Source organism: Miniopterus schreibersii (genome assembly GCF_964146895.1).
Source record: "Miniopterus schreibersii genome assembly, chromosome: 13".
Lineage (NCBI taxonomy): Eukaryota > Metazoa > Chordata > Mammalia > Chiroptera > Miniopteridae > Miniopterus > Miniopterus schreibersii.
In genome coordinates this window covers 41,402,049-41,421,260 of record NC_138113.1, presented here as the reverse complement: position 1 = coordinate 41,421,260, position 19,212 = coordinate 41,402,049, and the positions used below count along the sequence as shown (strand labels likewise).

The 19,212-nt window shown below is 36.3% G+C and overlaps 1 protein-coding gene across 2 annotated transcripts in view; it reads right to left on the bottom strand.

Moving 5' to 3' along the window:
- The window catches only part of ALMS1 (ALMS1 centrosome and basal body associated protein), a 113,404-nt gene that overhangs the window by 14,585 nt on the left and 79,607 nt on the right, over positions 1-19,212 (bottom strand). For both annotated transcript variants that reach the window (XM_081156973.1, XM_081156974.1), the window contains 4 exons: positions 15,893-16,063; positions 13,720-13,857; positions 11,764-11,934; positions 8,024-9,183 (listed from right to left, as the gene is read on the bottom strand). In XM_081156973.1, the coding sequence (XP_081013099.1) occupies positions 8,024-9,183; positions 11,764-11,934; positions 13,720-13,857; positions 15,893-16,063 (1,640 nt within the window). The remainder of the gene's footprint in view (positions 1-8,023; positions 9,184-11,763; positions 11,935-13,719; positions 13,858-15,892; positions 16,064-19,212) is intronic.

Here is a 19,212-nt window from a genome sequence, read left to right as displayed (position 1 = left end):
GTGACACTCTATGTATCACCCAGCAGATAACCACTCCGAGGGATATGCACAAAAAAACCCATGGCCACACAAAAACTTGTACATGAATGTTCACAGATGCTTTGTTAATAGCCAAAAAGTGAAAGAAATTCAAATGTCCACCAACCAATGGCTGGATAAATAAAATGTGGTATATTCATACAATGGAATGGCATTATTTGGTAATAAAAAGGAATTAATACATGCTACAATGCAGATGAAACTTGAAAGCATTATGTGAAAGAAGCCTGTCACAAAAGATCACATATTGTATGATTCCATTTATATAAAATGTCTAGAGTAAGAAAATCTATAGACAGAAAGCAGATTAGTAACAAAGCTGGGGGCTGGGGCAGAGGTGGGAAGTTGGCGGAAATGAAGAATGACTGCTTATGTGCAAAGGGTGATTTTTTGGGAGTGTCAAGAATGTTTTAAAATTAGACTAGAGGGATGGTGCACAATTCTGTGGGTACACTAAGACCCACTAAATTGTATATATATGTAAATTTTACGGCATGTGAAAGATCTCAAAGAAGTTGTAAAAATATACTTATTCATGTATGGCCAAATGAAATACACGTTGATTATGAAGCCTTATTTGGAGGAAAAAGCTTCTCATGCTTTATGGTTCTGCATCTCCTGTGTTACTGAATCAAGGACATGAGAACAACAGGTGATCAACAGTGTCATTTTCACATAATAAAGAACAGACATTCCTAACAAAAATGTGGGTGCTGAACGTTGTGGGTACAATGAAACATTACACACACTTTATGGTTAGGGCCAAGTGCAAACTATCAGAATCATGTAATCATACCACGTTTACTTCCACAGATTCATAATAATCACAACCCACAGGCCTCCATTGTGCCTGATGTTAGTGCAGAGAACCCACCACGGGATAGAACAGCATTTGTGCTGAGTTATTTAGAGATGCTGTCGGTAAACCACAAGAGTCCACTTTCCTTGGTCTATAGGAAAGGCTCAGGCATCTCCTCTAATGATATCAACATCCCTCAGGGCCCGGGATTTGCCAGGTGTGGGTCATCAGCCCGCTCAGTTTTCTGCAAGGGGGCTTACACAGAAAGATTTAAGTGACTACAAGTCAACTGACATTATCAGCTACCATGGTTTGAGTTTTCTGTTGTAGAGTCTTGAGAGGAGATACATGCTGGCTGGCTGCTTGTTTTAACTTCTCTTATTATGAGCGCAAACTCACCTGCTGATGCCTTATTCCACACTGGGAAAAGAAAGTAACTGCCACCACCTCAGAGATGTTTAAGGCTTTTGTAGTATGTTTTAACTAAAATCTAGGTGAGACTCATTCCCATACTTGCTGATCAGAGACACCATCGGATCCAGAAGAAAAAAAATTTTCAATTAAAAATTTACTTTTTAGATGGAATAGGAAAATATATCTAATATAGGAAAAAAGGCCATGTTTTCTTACATGACCTATATGGCTATTCTTCATGTAGAAAGATTGTTACTGGTGATCTTCTGGTAGTCAGGTGTCTGCAAGGAGATGCTTTGTTTTGGACCAGAGATACACTCAAGTTTAGGACCAGAGAGACACAATGATAAGATAGTCTGAGTCAAAATTAGAAATACATGCAAAGGCATCAAAAGACACTTTTTGTAAGAAGTTTTCAGTTGGCAACTGTAATTTCAATAAAACTTACTAACCAGTAAAGGGTGACACAATCACAAAGTACCTGTCCCAAAAATATCATTTTAACCTAGTTTCAATTCCTAGAGACAAGATTAAAGTTTAAAAAGCAGGAACTCAGGTGATAACTCTTATTCACCTTTAGAAAATCAGAACTGGTCATTTATTTCTGCAAGTATGGTAGGTAGCAATTATGAAAAAACTCCCCAGAAAATTAAAAAAGCTCCTTAGAAATTTTCTTTTGTTACACGAATAAGTAAAGATTACAGAGATGGAATGATTCTGAATGCCAAAATTCAGAGTATGGTCACAAGACTGGATGGTTAAATTAGAACTGAGGTTAAAGAAACTAACAGGATAGTCAAATTTCCCAGAAATCTGGGGTAGAAAAGAAAATGAAGCAAGTTCTCAATTAACACATGGAAAAAAACAGGTTAATATTTATGAAGATGATGATCACCTTTATATAATGACTCTAAAATCTTTATTTCACTCATTATATACCCATGAAATCAGATATATCTATGTTATTTTCACTTGTATGTTCTGATCTAACTTCAGATTTAATAAATGAAATGGCTATTTTGGTCAGAGGTAAGTTTCTTCTTTAAATCTCCCCATTCTGATAAGGTGTTCACATATTATTTCAGTTATTTTGAGCAGAAATTTCAAAAGGACCATGATTAGAGTCCATTTGATTAGAGTCCAGCTTAACGAAATAATATTGGATTTTTATAATTTACGAATACCACTTTATTTAAAAGCCTCTATTGACAACTGAACACAAAAATCATACCTATACACAGAAAAATAAATTCCATATGGATTAGGGGTTTAAGAGTGTTGCTCTCTACCTTAAAAAAGTATTAAAAGAAAAACAGGAGAATTAAAAAAAAAAATCTTGAGTTGAAATCTTTCTTAGCACAGAACGAAGAAATAAAGTAGTTGAGTATATAACAGTACTACAGGCATACCTCACTTTATTGTGCTTTGCTTTATCGAACTTTGCAGATGCTGGTTTTTTTTTTACAAATTGAAGGTTTCTAGCAACTCCCGCTTCAAGCAAGTCTATCGGTACCACTTTTCCAATAGCATTTGTTCACTTCATGTCTGTGTCATATTTTGGTTATTCTTGCAATACTTCAAACTTTTTCATTATTATTAAATTCTGTTATGGTGATCTGTGACCAGTGATCTGATGTTACCATTGGAATTGTTTTGGGATACCATATAAGATGGCAAACTTAACTGATAGGTGTTATGTGTGTTCGGAGTGCTCCATTCACCAGCAGTACCCCCATCTCCCCCTCTCCTTGGGTCTCCCTATTCCCTGACACAACAATACTGAAATTAGGCCAATTAATAACCCTACAATGGCCTCTAGCATTCAAGTGAGAGTTGCAGATCTCTCACTTTAAATCAAAAGCTAGAATTAAGTTTAGTGAGGAAAGGCATGTTGAAGCTGAGATAGGCTGAAAACTAGGTCTCTAGGACCAGTTAAGTTGTGAATGCAAAGAAAAAGCTCTTGAAATTAAAAGTGCTACTCCAGTGAACATATGAATGTTAAGAAAGCAAAATAGCCTTGTTGCTGATATGGAGAAAGTTTTTCTGGATAGGTCACCTCAGCTGCAACATTCCTTTAAGCCAAAACCTAATCCAGAGCAAGGCTCCAACTCTCTTCAATTCTGTGAAGGCAGAGAAAGGTGATAAAGTTGCAGAAGAAAAGTTTGAAGCTAGCAGAGGTTGGTTCATGAGAATTAGCGAAAGAAGCCATCTTCATAACATAAAAGTGCAAGGTCAAACAGCAAGTGTTGATTTAGAAGCTGAGAAAAATTATCCAGATCTAGCTAAGAAAATCAATGAAGGTGGCTATGCTAAACAACAGATTTGCAATATAGACAAAAGAGCATTATATTGGAAGAAGATATTACCTAAGCCTTTCACAGCTAAAGAGGTCAATTTCTGGCTTCAAAAGACAGGCTGATTCTCGTTAGGGGCTAATGCAACTGCTGACTTTAAGTTGAAGACAATGAGCTCAAAAAACCCTCGGGACTTTTAAGAGTTATGCTAAATCTACTCTGCCTATGCTCTATAAATGGAACAACAAAGCCTGGATGATAGCACATCTGTTTACAACATGGTTTACTAAAAACTTTTTAAGCCAACTGTTGAGACCTAAGCTCAGGAAAAAAGATACCTTTTAAAATAATACTGCTTACTGACAATGCACCTGGTCACCAAAGAGCTCTGATGGAGATGTACAATGAGGTTAATGTTTTCGTGCCTGCTAACACAACATCCATTCTGCAGTCCATAGACCAAGGAGTAATTTTGACTTTAATAATGTCTAATTCTTAAAGAAATACATTTAGTAAAGCTATAGATTACACAGACAGTGATTCTTCTGATGGATCGGGGTAAATGAAAACCTTCTGGAAAGATTCATCATTCTAGATGCCATTAAGAATATCTGACTTATGGAAAGGTCAAAATATCAATATTAACAGGAGTTAGGAAGAAGCTGATTCCAAAATTCATGAACAACTTAGGGGATCAAGAATTCAGTGGAGGAAATAACTACAGATATGGTGGGAAAAGCAAGAGAACTAGCATTAGATGTGAAGCCTGAAGATGTGACTAAATTGCTGCAATCTAATGATAAAACTTTAACCGATGAAGATATGCTTCTTATGGATGAGCAAAGAAAGGTTTCTTGAGATGGAATAGACTCCTTGGTGAAGATGCTGTGAAGACTGTTGAAATGACAACAAAGGATTTAAAATATTACATAAACTTTGTTGATAAAAGCAACAGCAGGGTTTGAGGATTGACTACAATTCTGAAAGTTCTACTGTGGGTAAAATGCTATCAAAACAGCAGCACATGCCACAGAGAAATTGTTCACGAAAGAATCAATCAATGCGTCAATCATTGTTGTCTTTTTTTAAAAAAAAAAATGTCTTTATTGATTTCAGAGAGAGGCAGGGAGAGGGAGAGAGAGAAACATCAATGCTGAGAGAGTCATTAATCGGCTGCCCCCGCACGCCCCTTACTGGGGATCGAGCCCGCAATCTGGACATATGCCGTGACTGGAAATCGAATTTCGATCTCCTAAATCATAGGTCAATGCTCAAATGCTGAGCCATGCCAGCCAGGCTCATTGTTGTCTTATTTTAAGAAATTGCTAGGGTCATTCTAACCTTCAGCAACCACTACCCCGATCAGTCAGCAACCATCAACATCGAGGCAAGACCCTCCATCAGCGAAAAGATTAGGATTTGCTGAATACTCAGATGATGGTTAGCATTTTTTAGTGATCAAATATTTTTAAATTAAGTCATGTACATTGTATTTTTAGACATAATGCTTTTGCACAATTAGTAGACTACAATATAAACATAACCTTTACATGCACTGGGAAACCGAAAAATTCATGACTTTCTTTATTTTGATATTTGCTTTATTGTAGTTGTCTGGAACTGAACCTACAATATCCCTGAGGTATGCCTGTATTATGATATTAATACATTATAATTAATGCTTAAAAATTAATAGGAAAAAATCTTCAGAGAAGTATGGATAGAGTAAACAAGGTAATTCTCAAAATAAGAAATGTAATGACAATCCTTGAAACCTAATATTAAAAAATGGCAATTTAAAGCAATGAGCTTTTTCACACATCAGATTAGCAAATATTAGATTTTTTAAAAAAATCCTCACCTGAGGATATGTTTATTGATTTTATTTTACTTTATTTTTTGTTAACCCTCACCTGAGGATTACTTTTCCCATTGATTTTTTTTTTTTTTTTTTTAAGAGTGTGGGAGGGAGGAAGGAAGGGAGAGACAGAGAAAAATTGACAAGAGACACACATTGGTTGGTTGCCTCCCACACGCTTCCTGACCGGGCCGGGAATCGAACTTGGGACCCTCTACTGCGTGGGCTGATGCTCTGACCACTGAGCCACGCTAGCCAGGGCTGTTTACTGATTTTAGAGAGAGGGGAAGAGGGAGAGAAACATCAATGTGAGAGAGAAACATCGATAGGCCACCTCCCATACGCACCTGGACGAGAGATCTAACTCACAACCTGGGCACAGTGGAAAACAGTTTGGCAGCTCCTCAATAAGCCAAACACAGAATCACCACGACTCAGTATTTCCACTCCTAGATATATACTCAAAAGACCTGTTTATGGGTATTCAAAAAAACACTTGTGCACAAATGTTCATATCAGCTCTACTCATAATAGCTAAAAGGTGGAAACAATCCAAATGTCCATGAATGGATGAATGGATAAGTAAAATGTGGTATATACATGCAAAGAAATACGGATACATGCTAGGACATGGATGAACCCCCAAAACATTAAGCTAAAGGGAAAGAAAGCTGACACAAAGGTCACATATTGTATGATTCCATTTATATGAAATAACCAGAACAGGCAAGCTCACAGAAACAAGAAAGTTAAGTGGTTGTCAGGGACTGTAGGGAAGAGGGAATAGAGATTGCTTAATGCATATGAAGTTTCCACTGGGGTGATGAAAAGTTAAGCTAGATAGTGGTGATGGCTATAAAACACTGTGAATGTACTCAGTGCCACTAAACTGTACACTTTAAGATGATTAAAATGATAAACTTTGTTATGTGTATGTATTTTACTACACATACAAAAATCCCTCTACCCGGATCCTTTTCCCTATCTCCTCTATGGAACAAAAAGCCTTACTCTGTGCCATTCCCAATTATTTTTACTTAAAAAATAAAGTCATATTGTACTATTTATTTATGTAATCACTGTCATTTAATACCTACCAAACCTCAATTATAATATTTATGGTAAACTGGCTGTCTTGTGTCTTCTTTTGTCTAGACTATCAGTCTCTAAATTATGTGATCATGTGGTCCTACAGATAAAATACACACACACACATATATATATTTAATCCTCACCTGAGGATATTTTTCTGACTGATTTGAGAGAGAGAGAAACATTGATAGGTTGCCTTCCTTCTGCACCCTGACTGGGGATCAAACCAGCAATCTAGGTATGTATCTAATGGGGAGTTGAATCCACAGCCTTTTTGGTGTATGGATGATGCTCAACCAACTGAGCCACCCAGCCAGGCAATATTTTTGAGCATAAATTACCAAAGTTGATATTTAAAGGGTTGGCAAAAGTAGAGTTACATCTGTGAGTACATGAAACAGTTCATTCTTGTATTATTATTATTTATTGTATTTTCTGTATGAACTGTAACCCTCCTTTTGCCCCACCCTGTATTTATAATTATAAATTATATATTACTACTGCACTCATATAGTATAAACATATATAAAATATATTTTAAAAGTTTGAGAAAAATGTAAATCTAATATTTTCCTTTCTATACTCCAAAAAACCATTTTGCAAACATCACTCTTTGTAGAGCACTTCTCTAGATACCCTAAATTTTATTCTTGGGTTAAAGTACTTATATTTGTTGACCCCTTGAAAACTGCCTTTACTGAGCTCCGTAATAAGGTCATTAGCCTTACAGGCATTGTTATTGAACCTACTGTAAGGATGCTGCTGAGGACTCTGTTACACTGTGGTGCCTTCTTTATGAGGAAAGATGAGTAAATTTCTCTTAGGTCTTAGTACCAGATATATGTAATGCTTTTCAAAATTCATATTTATATTATAGACTCGTGACTGATTACAAAATTCTAGGAACACTAACTGGTAGAAAACAAAGCAAAATTTGTGGCTTACAACCATACCTACAAGGTATATCTTATCTCCCCTCTAGCATCAACTTTTCTTCCCATAACTCATAATTCTTCATTTATTTATTTTTAAAAGTCATGTTGTACCTCACCCCTCTCTGGCTTCCATAATTTTCTTTCATTCAAATTCTTCATTTACTTTTAAAAAATCATATGGTAGTGTGTGTGTGTGTGTGTGTGTGTGTGTGTTTAAAAGCAACTCAACATTTCTTGAAAGACAGGTAGGAATGAATAAACAAAAAACAAGCAAAAAACCCCCAGGCAATATTGTTCAGAATGGAGGTCTTTCTAAACTCAAGCCTCCCCTGTGCCAGGGATATGTTTTGCAAATTCTGAAGCAGTAGGCAGCAAAGCCCTTCAACCAAAGGATAATTTGTAAATGAATGTTGATGAAAAGAATGACAACTCACAAGAGCACTGTACTACACTTTCTCACTCTTTTCCAGTTGGTAAGGAATATTATAGTGAGGAAAGGGCAAATGGCTTTTTTTCACCTGTGTGCAAAGCTTAACTAAGAAGTCCATGAAAAAGGCAGTCACACTGCCAGATGCAATTTGTAGCCATGTACCTGGATGCGTTTCCTTCTGGTGTGTTCAGAAGTCATTTGGGGATAACATGTACTCAGTGCTTTCTTCTTGTTCTTGCTCCGCTTCTCAATGTATCTCCTCTGATGGTTGGTGATGCTGCTGTATAATTTAATTCGCCTGGGTGACAAACAAACTCTTTCATGGCCAAAAGCCTGGATCAATCGGGCAGTGTCAATGGTGGAAATAGAGCTGCTCCTCTCATGCAAAGTCACTTCTTTATCTGTTTGGGTCAATATATCTGATTCCACAGGAGAAGTTGTGGTGGACAGGATGTTGGTGGCAGTATCTGTGAGCAGCTCACTGTCCTCTGAGGGTCTAGAATCTGAAGAAGTATTGTTTATATAAGGAAAATCTGGCTGTTTTCTCAGAATATATTTATCAAATTTAACCTGTTCAATTTTAATCTGATTGGACCTGCCAGCTTGATGAGTAGAAAGCACCTTGCTTTTTTTAAGCTCGCCTATGTTTTTATGGCATTTCTCCAAGCTTTTATACCGCTTCTTTTTCTGAAGCTTGTTTCTCTGCTGTTGCTGTCCACCACTCCATTCCTTAGCATCTTGCTGCCCTCTGCTATCATCCTGTGTACCTTCTGAGGGCCGAAGAGAATGTGTGATGGGATTCTGAAGAAGTTTAGCTAAACGATCAAGTCGCTCCACCAAGGATAGTTCTTTCCCACCACTGAACCCTAGAGGTTTCTGTTGCTTCTGACGCTCTTGATACTTATTCCAGAGAGCATTCAAACTTGTAATATGCTGAGTTGTGGGCTCTGGGGTGACCTTAAGATCTTTCTTTTGATCATTAACTTGTCTGTCGCATTTTGCATAATCTCCAGCTTGATTTTTAGTAGGATGAATCACTTCTTTGTTTTTCAAGTTCACATTGATACTGAGGCTCTCTATACTGGCATAATCTGTCTTAGTCTTTTCTTCATTTTGATAAGGGGGAGGAAGAGAAGTATGTTGTTTGTCTGGATTATGCTGAAAGAAATCTTTCCAAGAATGTCTCATGAAAACACTTCTCCCTAAGGATTCGTGGCTAAAATCTCCATCACTTGGTAGGTGCACTGGGTGATGAAAGTAAAACTTGGCTGACCTGAACACAGAATGGGTAGTATTTTCAAATTCTGAATGACATCTGGACTCTGAAAAGGAGAGAAAAAAAAAGATTTTGGAGGACTTTCAAAATATTTTCATTCCCTTTAGAAATCATATTCACACTTAATTCTTTAGATATAGAAGAAAAGAACAGTTTATATATAAAGTTTCAGAAAATTCACCGCCTAAACAAAGGATTCATGCCTTGTGCTTAGTGGCCAGACTGGTATGGTAAACATTTAAGAGGCTCAGGGTCAGAAGACCTGGATTCTGGGAGGGACTCTGCCACAAACTGGCTGTGTGACCTCAAGAAATGTACTTTAGTCCTCTGGACTGTAACAGTAGCTGCTTTGTATTAACTGCTTGCTATGTGTGGGCTATTATATGTGCCCTATATCTTTTTCCCCCCTTTTTATTCAATCATGTTGATAAAACTGAGAGACAGGTATTATTAGCCCCTCTTTCAGCTAAGAAACCTGAGAATTCATTTTCATCATCAGTAACTAAATGTGCGGGATAAAAAAGAAAAACTCTTTGTATGTTCTAGAGCCTCTTAAAATTCCTTTCTGTGAGCCATCTTTACATTTTTTCCCTCCAATTTTGTTTCTTGTGGTAAAATATACCTAATACAAAATTTACCATCCTCTAAATTCACTTTTGACAGTCATTATTCTATGTCAAAATGGGCATTTTTAGATGTAACAACATCTTACAATCATAAGCCAAAACTGTACATAGTAATATAGAATCAATATATATTTTTGGAGTTCCAAGTCATGGGTAGAAACAAAGACGTATACATGCATGCAACAAGTAACACTTGTAACTATGGGATCCCTTTCACCTACAGTATAGATTACTGGCAACTAGAGTTTTCATTAAATACTCTGGGAATTGTTAAGGCAATTTCCCCAAAATATAATAAGACACATGAAATCTGCTTTTATGTCTAAAGTATAAAAAGACAATCTGCCCTGGCCAGGTAGCTCTGTTGGTTACAGCATTGCCCCAATTCCCCAAGGTTGTGAGTTTGATACCCGTTCAGGGCACATATAAGAATCAACCAATGAATACATAAGTAAGCGGCACAACAAATCAGTGTTTCTTTCTCTCTAAAATCTCTCTCTCTCTCTATATATATATATCAACATACATATATATATTCACCTGTTGATGGACATTTGGGTTTTAATATCTTGATTAACTTGAATAATGCTGAGATGAATGTAAGTGTGTAGCTATCTATAAGATCTGCTTTGATTTTTTTAGATATATACCCAGAAGTGGAATTGGTAGATTATATGCTTAATTCTATTTTTTTATTTTTTAAGGAACCTCCACACTATTTTCCACAATGGCTGCACCCTTTTATATTCCTACCAACAGTACACAATGGTTCCAATCTCTCTGCATCCTTGCCTACAATTGTTATTTTGTTCTGACAGTGGCCATCATAATCGGTGTGAAGTGGTATCTCATTGTGGTTTTAAGAGGCATTTCTCTGATGATGAGTGATACTGAGCATCTCTTCATGTGCTTATTTGTCATTCATATATCTTCTTTGGAGAACTGTCTATTCAAATCCTTTGCCCATTTTTAAATTGGGTTTCTCTGTTGTTGAATTATAAAGGTTCCATATATAATCTGGATATTAAGCACTTACCATGATTTACAAATATTTTCTCCCATTTCACAGGTTGCCTTTTCACTCTATTGACTGTCCTTTGATGCAGTTTTTAATTTGGTGTAGTATAACTTATTTTTTATTTTTTTATTTTGTTGCTTGTGCTTTTGGTGTCATATCCAAGAAATCACTGCCAAATCCAAGGCCATGGAGCTTTCCCCCTATGACTTCTGCTAACAGTTTCATAATTTTAGCTCTTATGTTTAGATCTTTAATTCATTTTGAGTTAAATGTGGTAAAAGGTAAGCATCCAACTTCATTCTTTTGCACATGGATATCCAGTTTTCCAACACCATTTGCTGAAGAGAATGTTTTTTCCCCACTATGCAGTTTTGGCACCCTTGTGGAAAATCATTTATCTTATACATTCTTGATGTGATCAGCTGTACCTGCACTATTTTGAAAATACAATATGGATAGATTATAGCTCCTTGACTCCTTTCTTTCCTTATTTGGGTACTGTGCTATCTTCCTCTAAGACGTAAAGTTTGACAGCCAGGTAGTAATGGCTTGTGTACTCAATGCCTTTCTTTTGTTAAGACTTAAAAGGGGCCATGAGTAAACATAAATAGATATGGTCTTGGCTCTCTTTTACTGTAATTTTTTAAAAGTTTCTATTAAGGTTCTTTCTTTGTTAGTCTTCTGGAATACCTTTAGGTTTTCCCCTGTGTCAGTACTGAGACATACTTCACTTGTAATACTATCTGCCTTAGGTATTTATTTATAATCTTGTTTCTAAGTTGCCAATATCTTTTCCCAGAAGTAACAATTATTTTACAAATCAATATGTACATCCAAACAAAGTAGCACTGAAGTTCACATAAGAAAGTGAAAAAAGAAAAAATGGATCTGTTTAAATCATGAGGTTATATTCTCATCAGAATGAAAAGAGAACAGACATAGCACTCCCAACCCTCCCACACACACATCCCAATCCCATTACCTTCAATATCTATCTGCAAGGATTCCTTATCTTCTGACCAGGCTTCCTTAGGAAATGTCCTCTGACTATGGATCTCCTCCTTCTGTTGAATGGCTTTAGTGTCTGGTAGGTGTTTAATCTTTGGGCCTTGTAGTTGAGCTGACAGCTCTGCAGCAACTGCATCACTGGAACCTAAGAGAGGGCAATTAATACCCTATCCAGACAGGAAGTTGACAAAAAATATTTTAAAATACTTCTCCAGCATCTACTATGAAGGGCATTATTATTGGTGTTGAAGAAAAAATAAAAAGATCAATCAAGAATGTGTTTAGAAACTGTTGCTCTACATTGGAGTTAAAAAAAATGTATAGCCCAGCCGGGTGTAGCTCAGCGGTTGAGCACTGACCTAGGATCCAGGCGATCGGGGTTCGATTCCCAGTCAGGGCACATGCCCGGGTTGTGGGTTCGATCAATGACTCTCTCATCATTGATGTTTCTATCTGTCTCTCCCTCTCCCTTCCTCTCTCTGAAATCAATAAAAATATATTTAAAAAAAATTAAAAATGTATAAAAATAGACATCATACAAAATAAAAGAATTACACCATAAGAGAAAGATAAAGAAGTATAAGCACACAAAGGAAAGTTAACTAAGCTTGGTGTTAAAAGATAGCTGAGCTGGAATACAGACTGAAATGGAAAGAGGAAGGCCATTTTAGGCAGAGGTGACTATATTAGAAAAGAACGGAGTCAGGAAAGCAACTGAACATCTACGAAATAGAGCAAATATATAGTTTGACTACAGAATTTATAAAGAAGAGAGATAAAATTGGCTTTTGAAAAGCTGTTTTGGAGCTGATTCTATTGTTCTGAAAGACTACGCTAAAAGTTAAGATTTTATTCTTAAGGGCAATGAAAACTTTTTGATTAATAGAGTAACATCATCAAAACTGCTTTTGGAATATTCAAAAGGGGGATAAATTTTTGAAGTGTTGACCAGAATATAATATAAATTTGAAAAAAAAGTAATACACAATTAAAGAGCATAATACACAATTATCCTCCAAAAGATATATTTCTGTTTACATGGTAGCAGACTGCAAGGTGTCGTCTGAAATCCAGTTTCCTTTTTCCTCTAAAACAGAACCCCAACATAGCTGGGCATATAGTTACCAGAATAAAGATATTTCCCAGACTCTGTGGCAACATAGCTTGGTGTGACGATGTGACTAAGTATGTCCAGTAGGATGGAAGGGGAACAGTACATGTAACTACTGAGAAGTATTTTAAAGAAGGAATATGCTTTTTTCTTTTCCTTTCTTCCTTTCTGCTGGCTGGAATGTGAGCCAGATGGCTACAGCATGAGAATGGAGGCTAACAATGTTAGAGCAACAGGAGAGAAAGAGCTTTGTGCCCTGATACTCTGAAGTACCAAGTCACCCCTGGATGTCTCTCTCTGGATTTTTACAAGAAAGATAGACAATTTCCTGCCTTCTTTAAGCCAATGTTATTTTGTTGTTTTCATCTCTCAGAGCCAAAACTCATCCTAACTTAAACACACTATAGGCATTTTTAATCAGCATAGTCCCACTGAAGAAAATTAACTGGATAGGTAGTTAAGAAGGTAAACAAGCTAAACTCCTAAAGCACACAGACTTATATAAACAATGGTGTCAGAAAGTCAGCATTTCGTGGCACTGAATGTTTTTAAAAAGCCCATTAAGTGAATTTCTGTCAATGAAATTAATTTGTGTACTACATTCACAAAGTTCTCCAGAAATGTATCAAAGAGCTTTAAAAATGTTTCATTAAACACTTGGTTTTATACCTGTCAACGTATAACAAAAATTACAGCTAGTATCTTACTTCACATAAGAGCAAGATGAAAGAGCAAGAAGAGAATAGAGAATACTGTTCTATCTATTCTCATTTTAGAAGGCCAGAAGAAAATAATATGCAGATAATCCAGTTCAGCTACCTCCAGTGTCTTTCTGCAAGACTTCCATTTCTTTAGCTTGGGCAGGCTTAGTCACTGCCTTTTTACTGTAGATCTCCTTTTTCTGGTTTTTGTCTGAGAGGTTCTCATTTCCAGTGATAAGAACTTGAACCTGAGCATCTGAAATAACGATATCATTTGACACCACAGAGAAAGAAAAGATAATAAACACACATGGCAAGTAACCCTATCTGCCCCACAACCCCCCAAAGACAAAACCCCAAACCTCATTATATATATCAGAAAAAAAGCACCTCTTAGGCCCCACCATGTAAAATCTGTGACAGTTATGTTGGATTTATGACATAAATTGGAAAGCTTTCCTTATTTTTCTTTGTACAACAATGGTTCAAATGAAGTATCACTAAAATCTGTTCCTTGTGGTTTGATACAACAATGAAGAAAAAAAACTAGATCAGGTATCTTTTTCAAAGTAGAAAAGTATAGTTGAACAACCCTTTCAAGTTCTTTTGCCTACTCAAAGTTTTTATTACTTATAGAGCCAATTTTGATATTTCATATAATCCTAGAAAAGCATTTATATCATGGACAGTTTATATATAGTACTCATATAACTTTAAAAATCTTCTTAAGTCACAGCCTTTTAAACTTGTCTAACCCTTTCTGTTTCTGTTTTCCTTGGTCATACTTGATAGAGATTTAGCTATTTTATTTGTCTTTTAAAATCAGCTCTTGATTTTTTATATGAGAAAAAATAGTGCAAAGTAATATGTTAGTAAATACATTAAAAAATCACCAATACAACAAAGATAAAGCATTTGTTAATAATGGTTACATGTTTTTACATTGGGTTGACAAGAAATTCATTTGCTATCTCTAAGTATGAATATTTCTCAACAAAAAAAATCAGAAAGGCAATAGAGATTATTAAACATAACATAATGAACACCAGTATGTCTTAAAAAATAAAATATTACTGAATAATGATTATAATGATTCTGTGTATAAAGCCTCAATGAGGCCATTCTCTTTTCAGTAGCAACCTTTATACTGAATTTAGAGTTTATCAATGTCAAGGATGTTTTTATTTTATTTACTATATTGTATAAATTAATTAACAATATACAGGATTGTTTTGCATGTCTTTAAACTTTATATAAATGGTATAATACTCTATGTAGCTTTAAGCAGCATGCCTTTTTCACTCAATATTATGATTTGGGGATTTATTCACACTAATATATGTGGCTCTAATGAATTGATTCTCTATTGTCTCTTTGGAACACATTTTTGATGTTGAACCTTTTGGGCCAATCTTGAATTTTCTTTTTTCCCCCCTTTCTTTCCCTTCTTTTTATGTTCTATTTTCCAAGAGATTTTCTCACTTTTATATTCCATCCCTTCAACTGAAACATTTACTTCTGATATATTTTATGAGTTCATTTAGCTATTTTACACAGGTCACTATTTCTTCAGGCAAGCATCTCCCCCTATCTTTCACAATCCTTTAAGGTAAGAGGTTCTGAGACTGAACTTTTCCCATGGTGAAATGGCTGCATAGGATTAAGTTGGGAGGAGGACTTTTCCTTAGGATGCAAAGTTTAAATGAAGAACAACAATAATAGTATTAGTAGACACCCATAACAGGTGGGAGGTTATAGAGGTCCCTTAGGTAACAGAGCCAAACTTTATTTCAAACACATCATCCTTACCAAATGCAGCCTAAGAGTGAGTTATAGTTGGTGAGTACTTTGTGCAGACTTCTGAAAGTGTTCCCTTATTCTATCACTTTGTTCCCTGCCAAATTTTCCATATCCTCCCCATCCTCAATTGTTTGTCACAGGGTTATCTATGTCTACCAAATTGCCACTAGTTTGTATCTTCTGACAGATAAACTCATCAGGTAATTTAATCAAGATTTTCTATGGATTCTAGTCTCTAAAACATACTTGACTGGTTATGTTTTATTTCAAAAATCGCAACATATTTTATTTTCCATAGTAAAAATAAAGTTTACAGGTTTCAAAAATCTGTGAAGTATTTTAAAAAGATTTTATAAATATTTTACCTTTTTCTATATCCCCAATAAAATAGCTAACAGTGTGTATAACAAAGCAGAAAAAGATAAAGACTGAATAGTATTCTCATTTAGGATGAACAGGGCGCACAAAATATATAAAGCCAATCCAGTTACCTGTATTATCTTTCTGAATGTTTTTTCCCCCCTTTGATAAGGATGCCTTAGATACTGCCCTCTTACTGTAGATCCCCTCTTTATGTTTAATATTAACAGTGAATTCTAGGTCATCGTCTCTAGTGCCTAGCACCTGAGCCGGGAAGTCTGGAGCAATGGCATCATTGGATCCTAAGAAAAATGGAAAAGTAGTACAATTAACACAAATATAGGCATGAAGCTGAAGAAAGACAAAAATTTACCTCTTAAACCACTTCAAAAAAAAAAAAAAAGCACTACAATGGGAGTGTTGTACAGTAATCAGAAGCTAACGAAAGTGTCAGACACTTACAATAAATTGCAATACAAGGTTAAGAAGCAAATGACATTAAGAGGAGACATATAAAGTAGACTAATTCAGGAAGGAGACAATTTCCAGCTCAGGAAGGTTTTCACAGGAAGGTGAAAATAAATTGTACCTTGGAAAATAAGTAGGCTGTTTGAAAAACACAGAGGAAGGAATAAAGACATTTTAGGCAGAGGTTATAGCATTAGTAGACAAGGAGGCAGGAAAGCCAAGAGTACATAAGAACAGCAGACACATTTGTGCTCTGGCTAGATTATAGAATACATTAAAGAGAGTGGTGTGAAATATTAAAAAATAACTGTTTGGGACAAAATTCAGCAGGACATGGAATCCCAAGCCAAAGAATGTAAATTTTATTGTAAGTGAAATGCAACATTGTTAAGATTTTTTAAATAAAGAGAAATATAATCAGCTATGTTTTAGGAAGATTAATCTAACAATACAAGAGACAAAACACTGAAAGGAACCTTTTATGTAATAATAAATACACAAATTGAAACTAATTTTATTTTTTTAAAAATTTTAATGTTCTATTCCTACTGATAAAAGTTTATCTATGCCACATATAAGCAGCAAAAGAACATCTGTGGACATGTAAGAGTTTGTAGTAACTTTAGAATTATCATCTACAAAAATGTGTTTTCTTTCAAATCTGGAATTCTGTACTTCACGCATTTTCTGAGCACATAAAATGAATATGCAATAAAAGCTGGGTAAGTATCAGTATCATCAGTACAATACAAATATTAATAAGCCATGAAGAATTTTTCAAGACAGATTGCAAAGACCCTACAAAGCCTTACTGGCCATAGTACCAATTATATTTGGATCTTCTCAGTTTCCGTGGTATCACTTTCTCTGGTTTGCTTCCTACCTCTGTGGCAAATCCCTCATATCTTTTCTCCTACCAAATCTCTCACTGTCATAGTTCCACAAGGGGTCAAAATTGAGCGTTCTTCAAATCCTGGGTGAAATCACAGATTACCGATGTATGGAACACTACCTATATGCTGATGAGCAACAAATATATATCTCTAAGTGGAACCTTTCTTCCGAGCTTCGGATTCTAGCATTCAAGACAGAGCCAGCCCTTACAGCATCTTTTGAAGAAATTAGAATAACAGTCCCTTCCTTAGTTACAAAAATACTGTTATTATATACTATGGTATAATACAAACTACTATACATGGGGGTCACTCTCCTCACAACTACTTCCAGATAAACAGCAAACACACTCCGGCAGCAGCACACACATGCACACTCTTACTACGACCTTTCATTCTCCAAGAGAATGTCAGGTTCAGTCAGGTGGGGAACAATTAAGTTCCTGAGAGCAGCGAGTAGATGAGCAAGAGAATCAGTCTCAGTGGTGCTGAGAGGCAGCTGAAAGACAGTAGAGCCACATACATGTATGTATGCCAATGCGTGTACCTGTACTTATTTCTTGCGTCTGTACACAGCTATCGGATGTGTAAGTTTGAGGCAGGAAGAGAGTTAACAATATTGCTCCAAATTTCTAAGGAGATCTGGAACCTTCATGCCCACTATGCGTTTTCATAAAACAGCAGCATGTATTTATGATGCAAATAGCGCCATCTTCTCTGTGGTGCCCTTGCATAAACCTCAACATCTGCAAACTGACTGTCCACATTCAGTTGCACATTTAACAACTCTATGTGACTGTGGAACAGGAATCGCATTTTAATATGTCCAAAGCAGGTATTTCGATCGTCTTCAAACCTGCTTCTTCTTCAGACTCTGCATCTCAGTAAAGGGCGCCTCTCTCCCCACCCAGTTGCTTGCTCCTCCTGGACATGAGAGCATTTTTCTCACCTCCTCACCCGCCACCGTAACCTACCACCAAGTCTGGGAGGAACTATTTCCTAAAAGTAAGCTGACGGTACGCACTTCTCTCCGTCTGTACGCCATCACTCTAATCCCACATACTCCCATCTCTGGCACTGACACTGCATCAGCCTTCCAGCGAACTGGTGCCCTCACTTCCACTTCTTGACCCTCCCCCACTATGGCTCCCAGTCTTCCCACCTACAAGCCATTCTCCAGGGTAAATTTTACAAATGTAAATCAAACCACAGCTGCCTACCAGAATAAAATTCAAGTGCTTCAATATGGTTTTACAAGACCCTGCATGATCTTGGACCTACCTTTACTTAACCATATCTAGCTGCCACCCTGCTCTACCTACCCTACCTTTTTCTCATCTGTCAAGTGCATTAAACTCTCCTGCTTCAGTAGCTTTGGCCATACTGTTGCTCCCTCTGGCCCAAACACTCTCACTCTCCACTCTGCCTTCCTAACTCACCTTTATCATCCAGGTCTCGGCTCAAATGTTTCTTCTTCCTTTGGAAAATTCTTCATGAGCTCCTAAAACTAAACTGGGTCCTCTTATTATTCTCTTAGGACTCTTTAATTTCTTAACACTCATCATTTGTAATGTACTTATTTGTGGTCTATTTGTTTAATCTCTCTCCACTTTAACATACACTCCAGGATCATAGGGGCCATGTGGTGGTGTTTTTAAAATATGGAACGCTTCACGAATTTGGGTGTCATCTTTGTGCAGGGGCCATGGTAATCTTCTCTGTATTGTTTCAATTTTAGTATATGTGCTGCCGAAGTGAGCATGGGGCCATGTTTATTTTCCACACCCCTGTAAAAATAGCACCTAGCACACAGTATCTGCCAGGAACACAATAAGAGCTTTAAAACCGTTTGATTGAAAAAAACAAATGAACATAAGCTGAAGGCTTTCTGTCACCTTAAAAAAAAATAAAAATCAACCTGGTTACCTTAGAAAATTCAGTGAAGTATGCAGAAAATAATTAAAAAACAAACAAAACACACACAAAAAACAACCAAATATATCTTTCTAAGTGAATATATTCTGGGATCACAATGCATAGTCTCCTATCTTTTTATTCACTCAAGTAGAGATACATTTTAAAAGGAATTT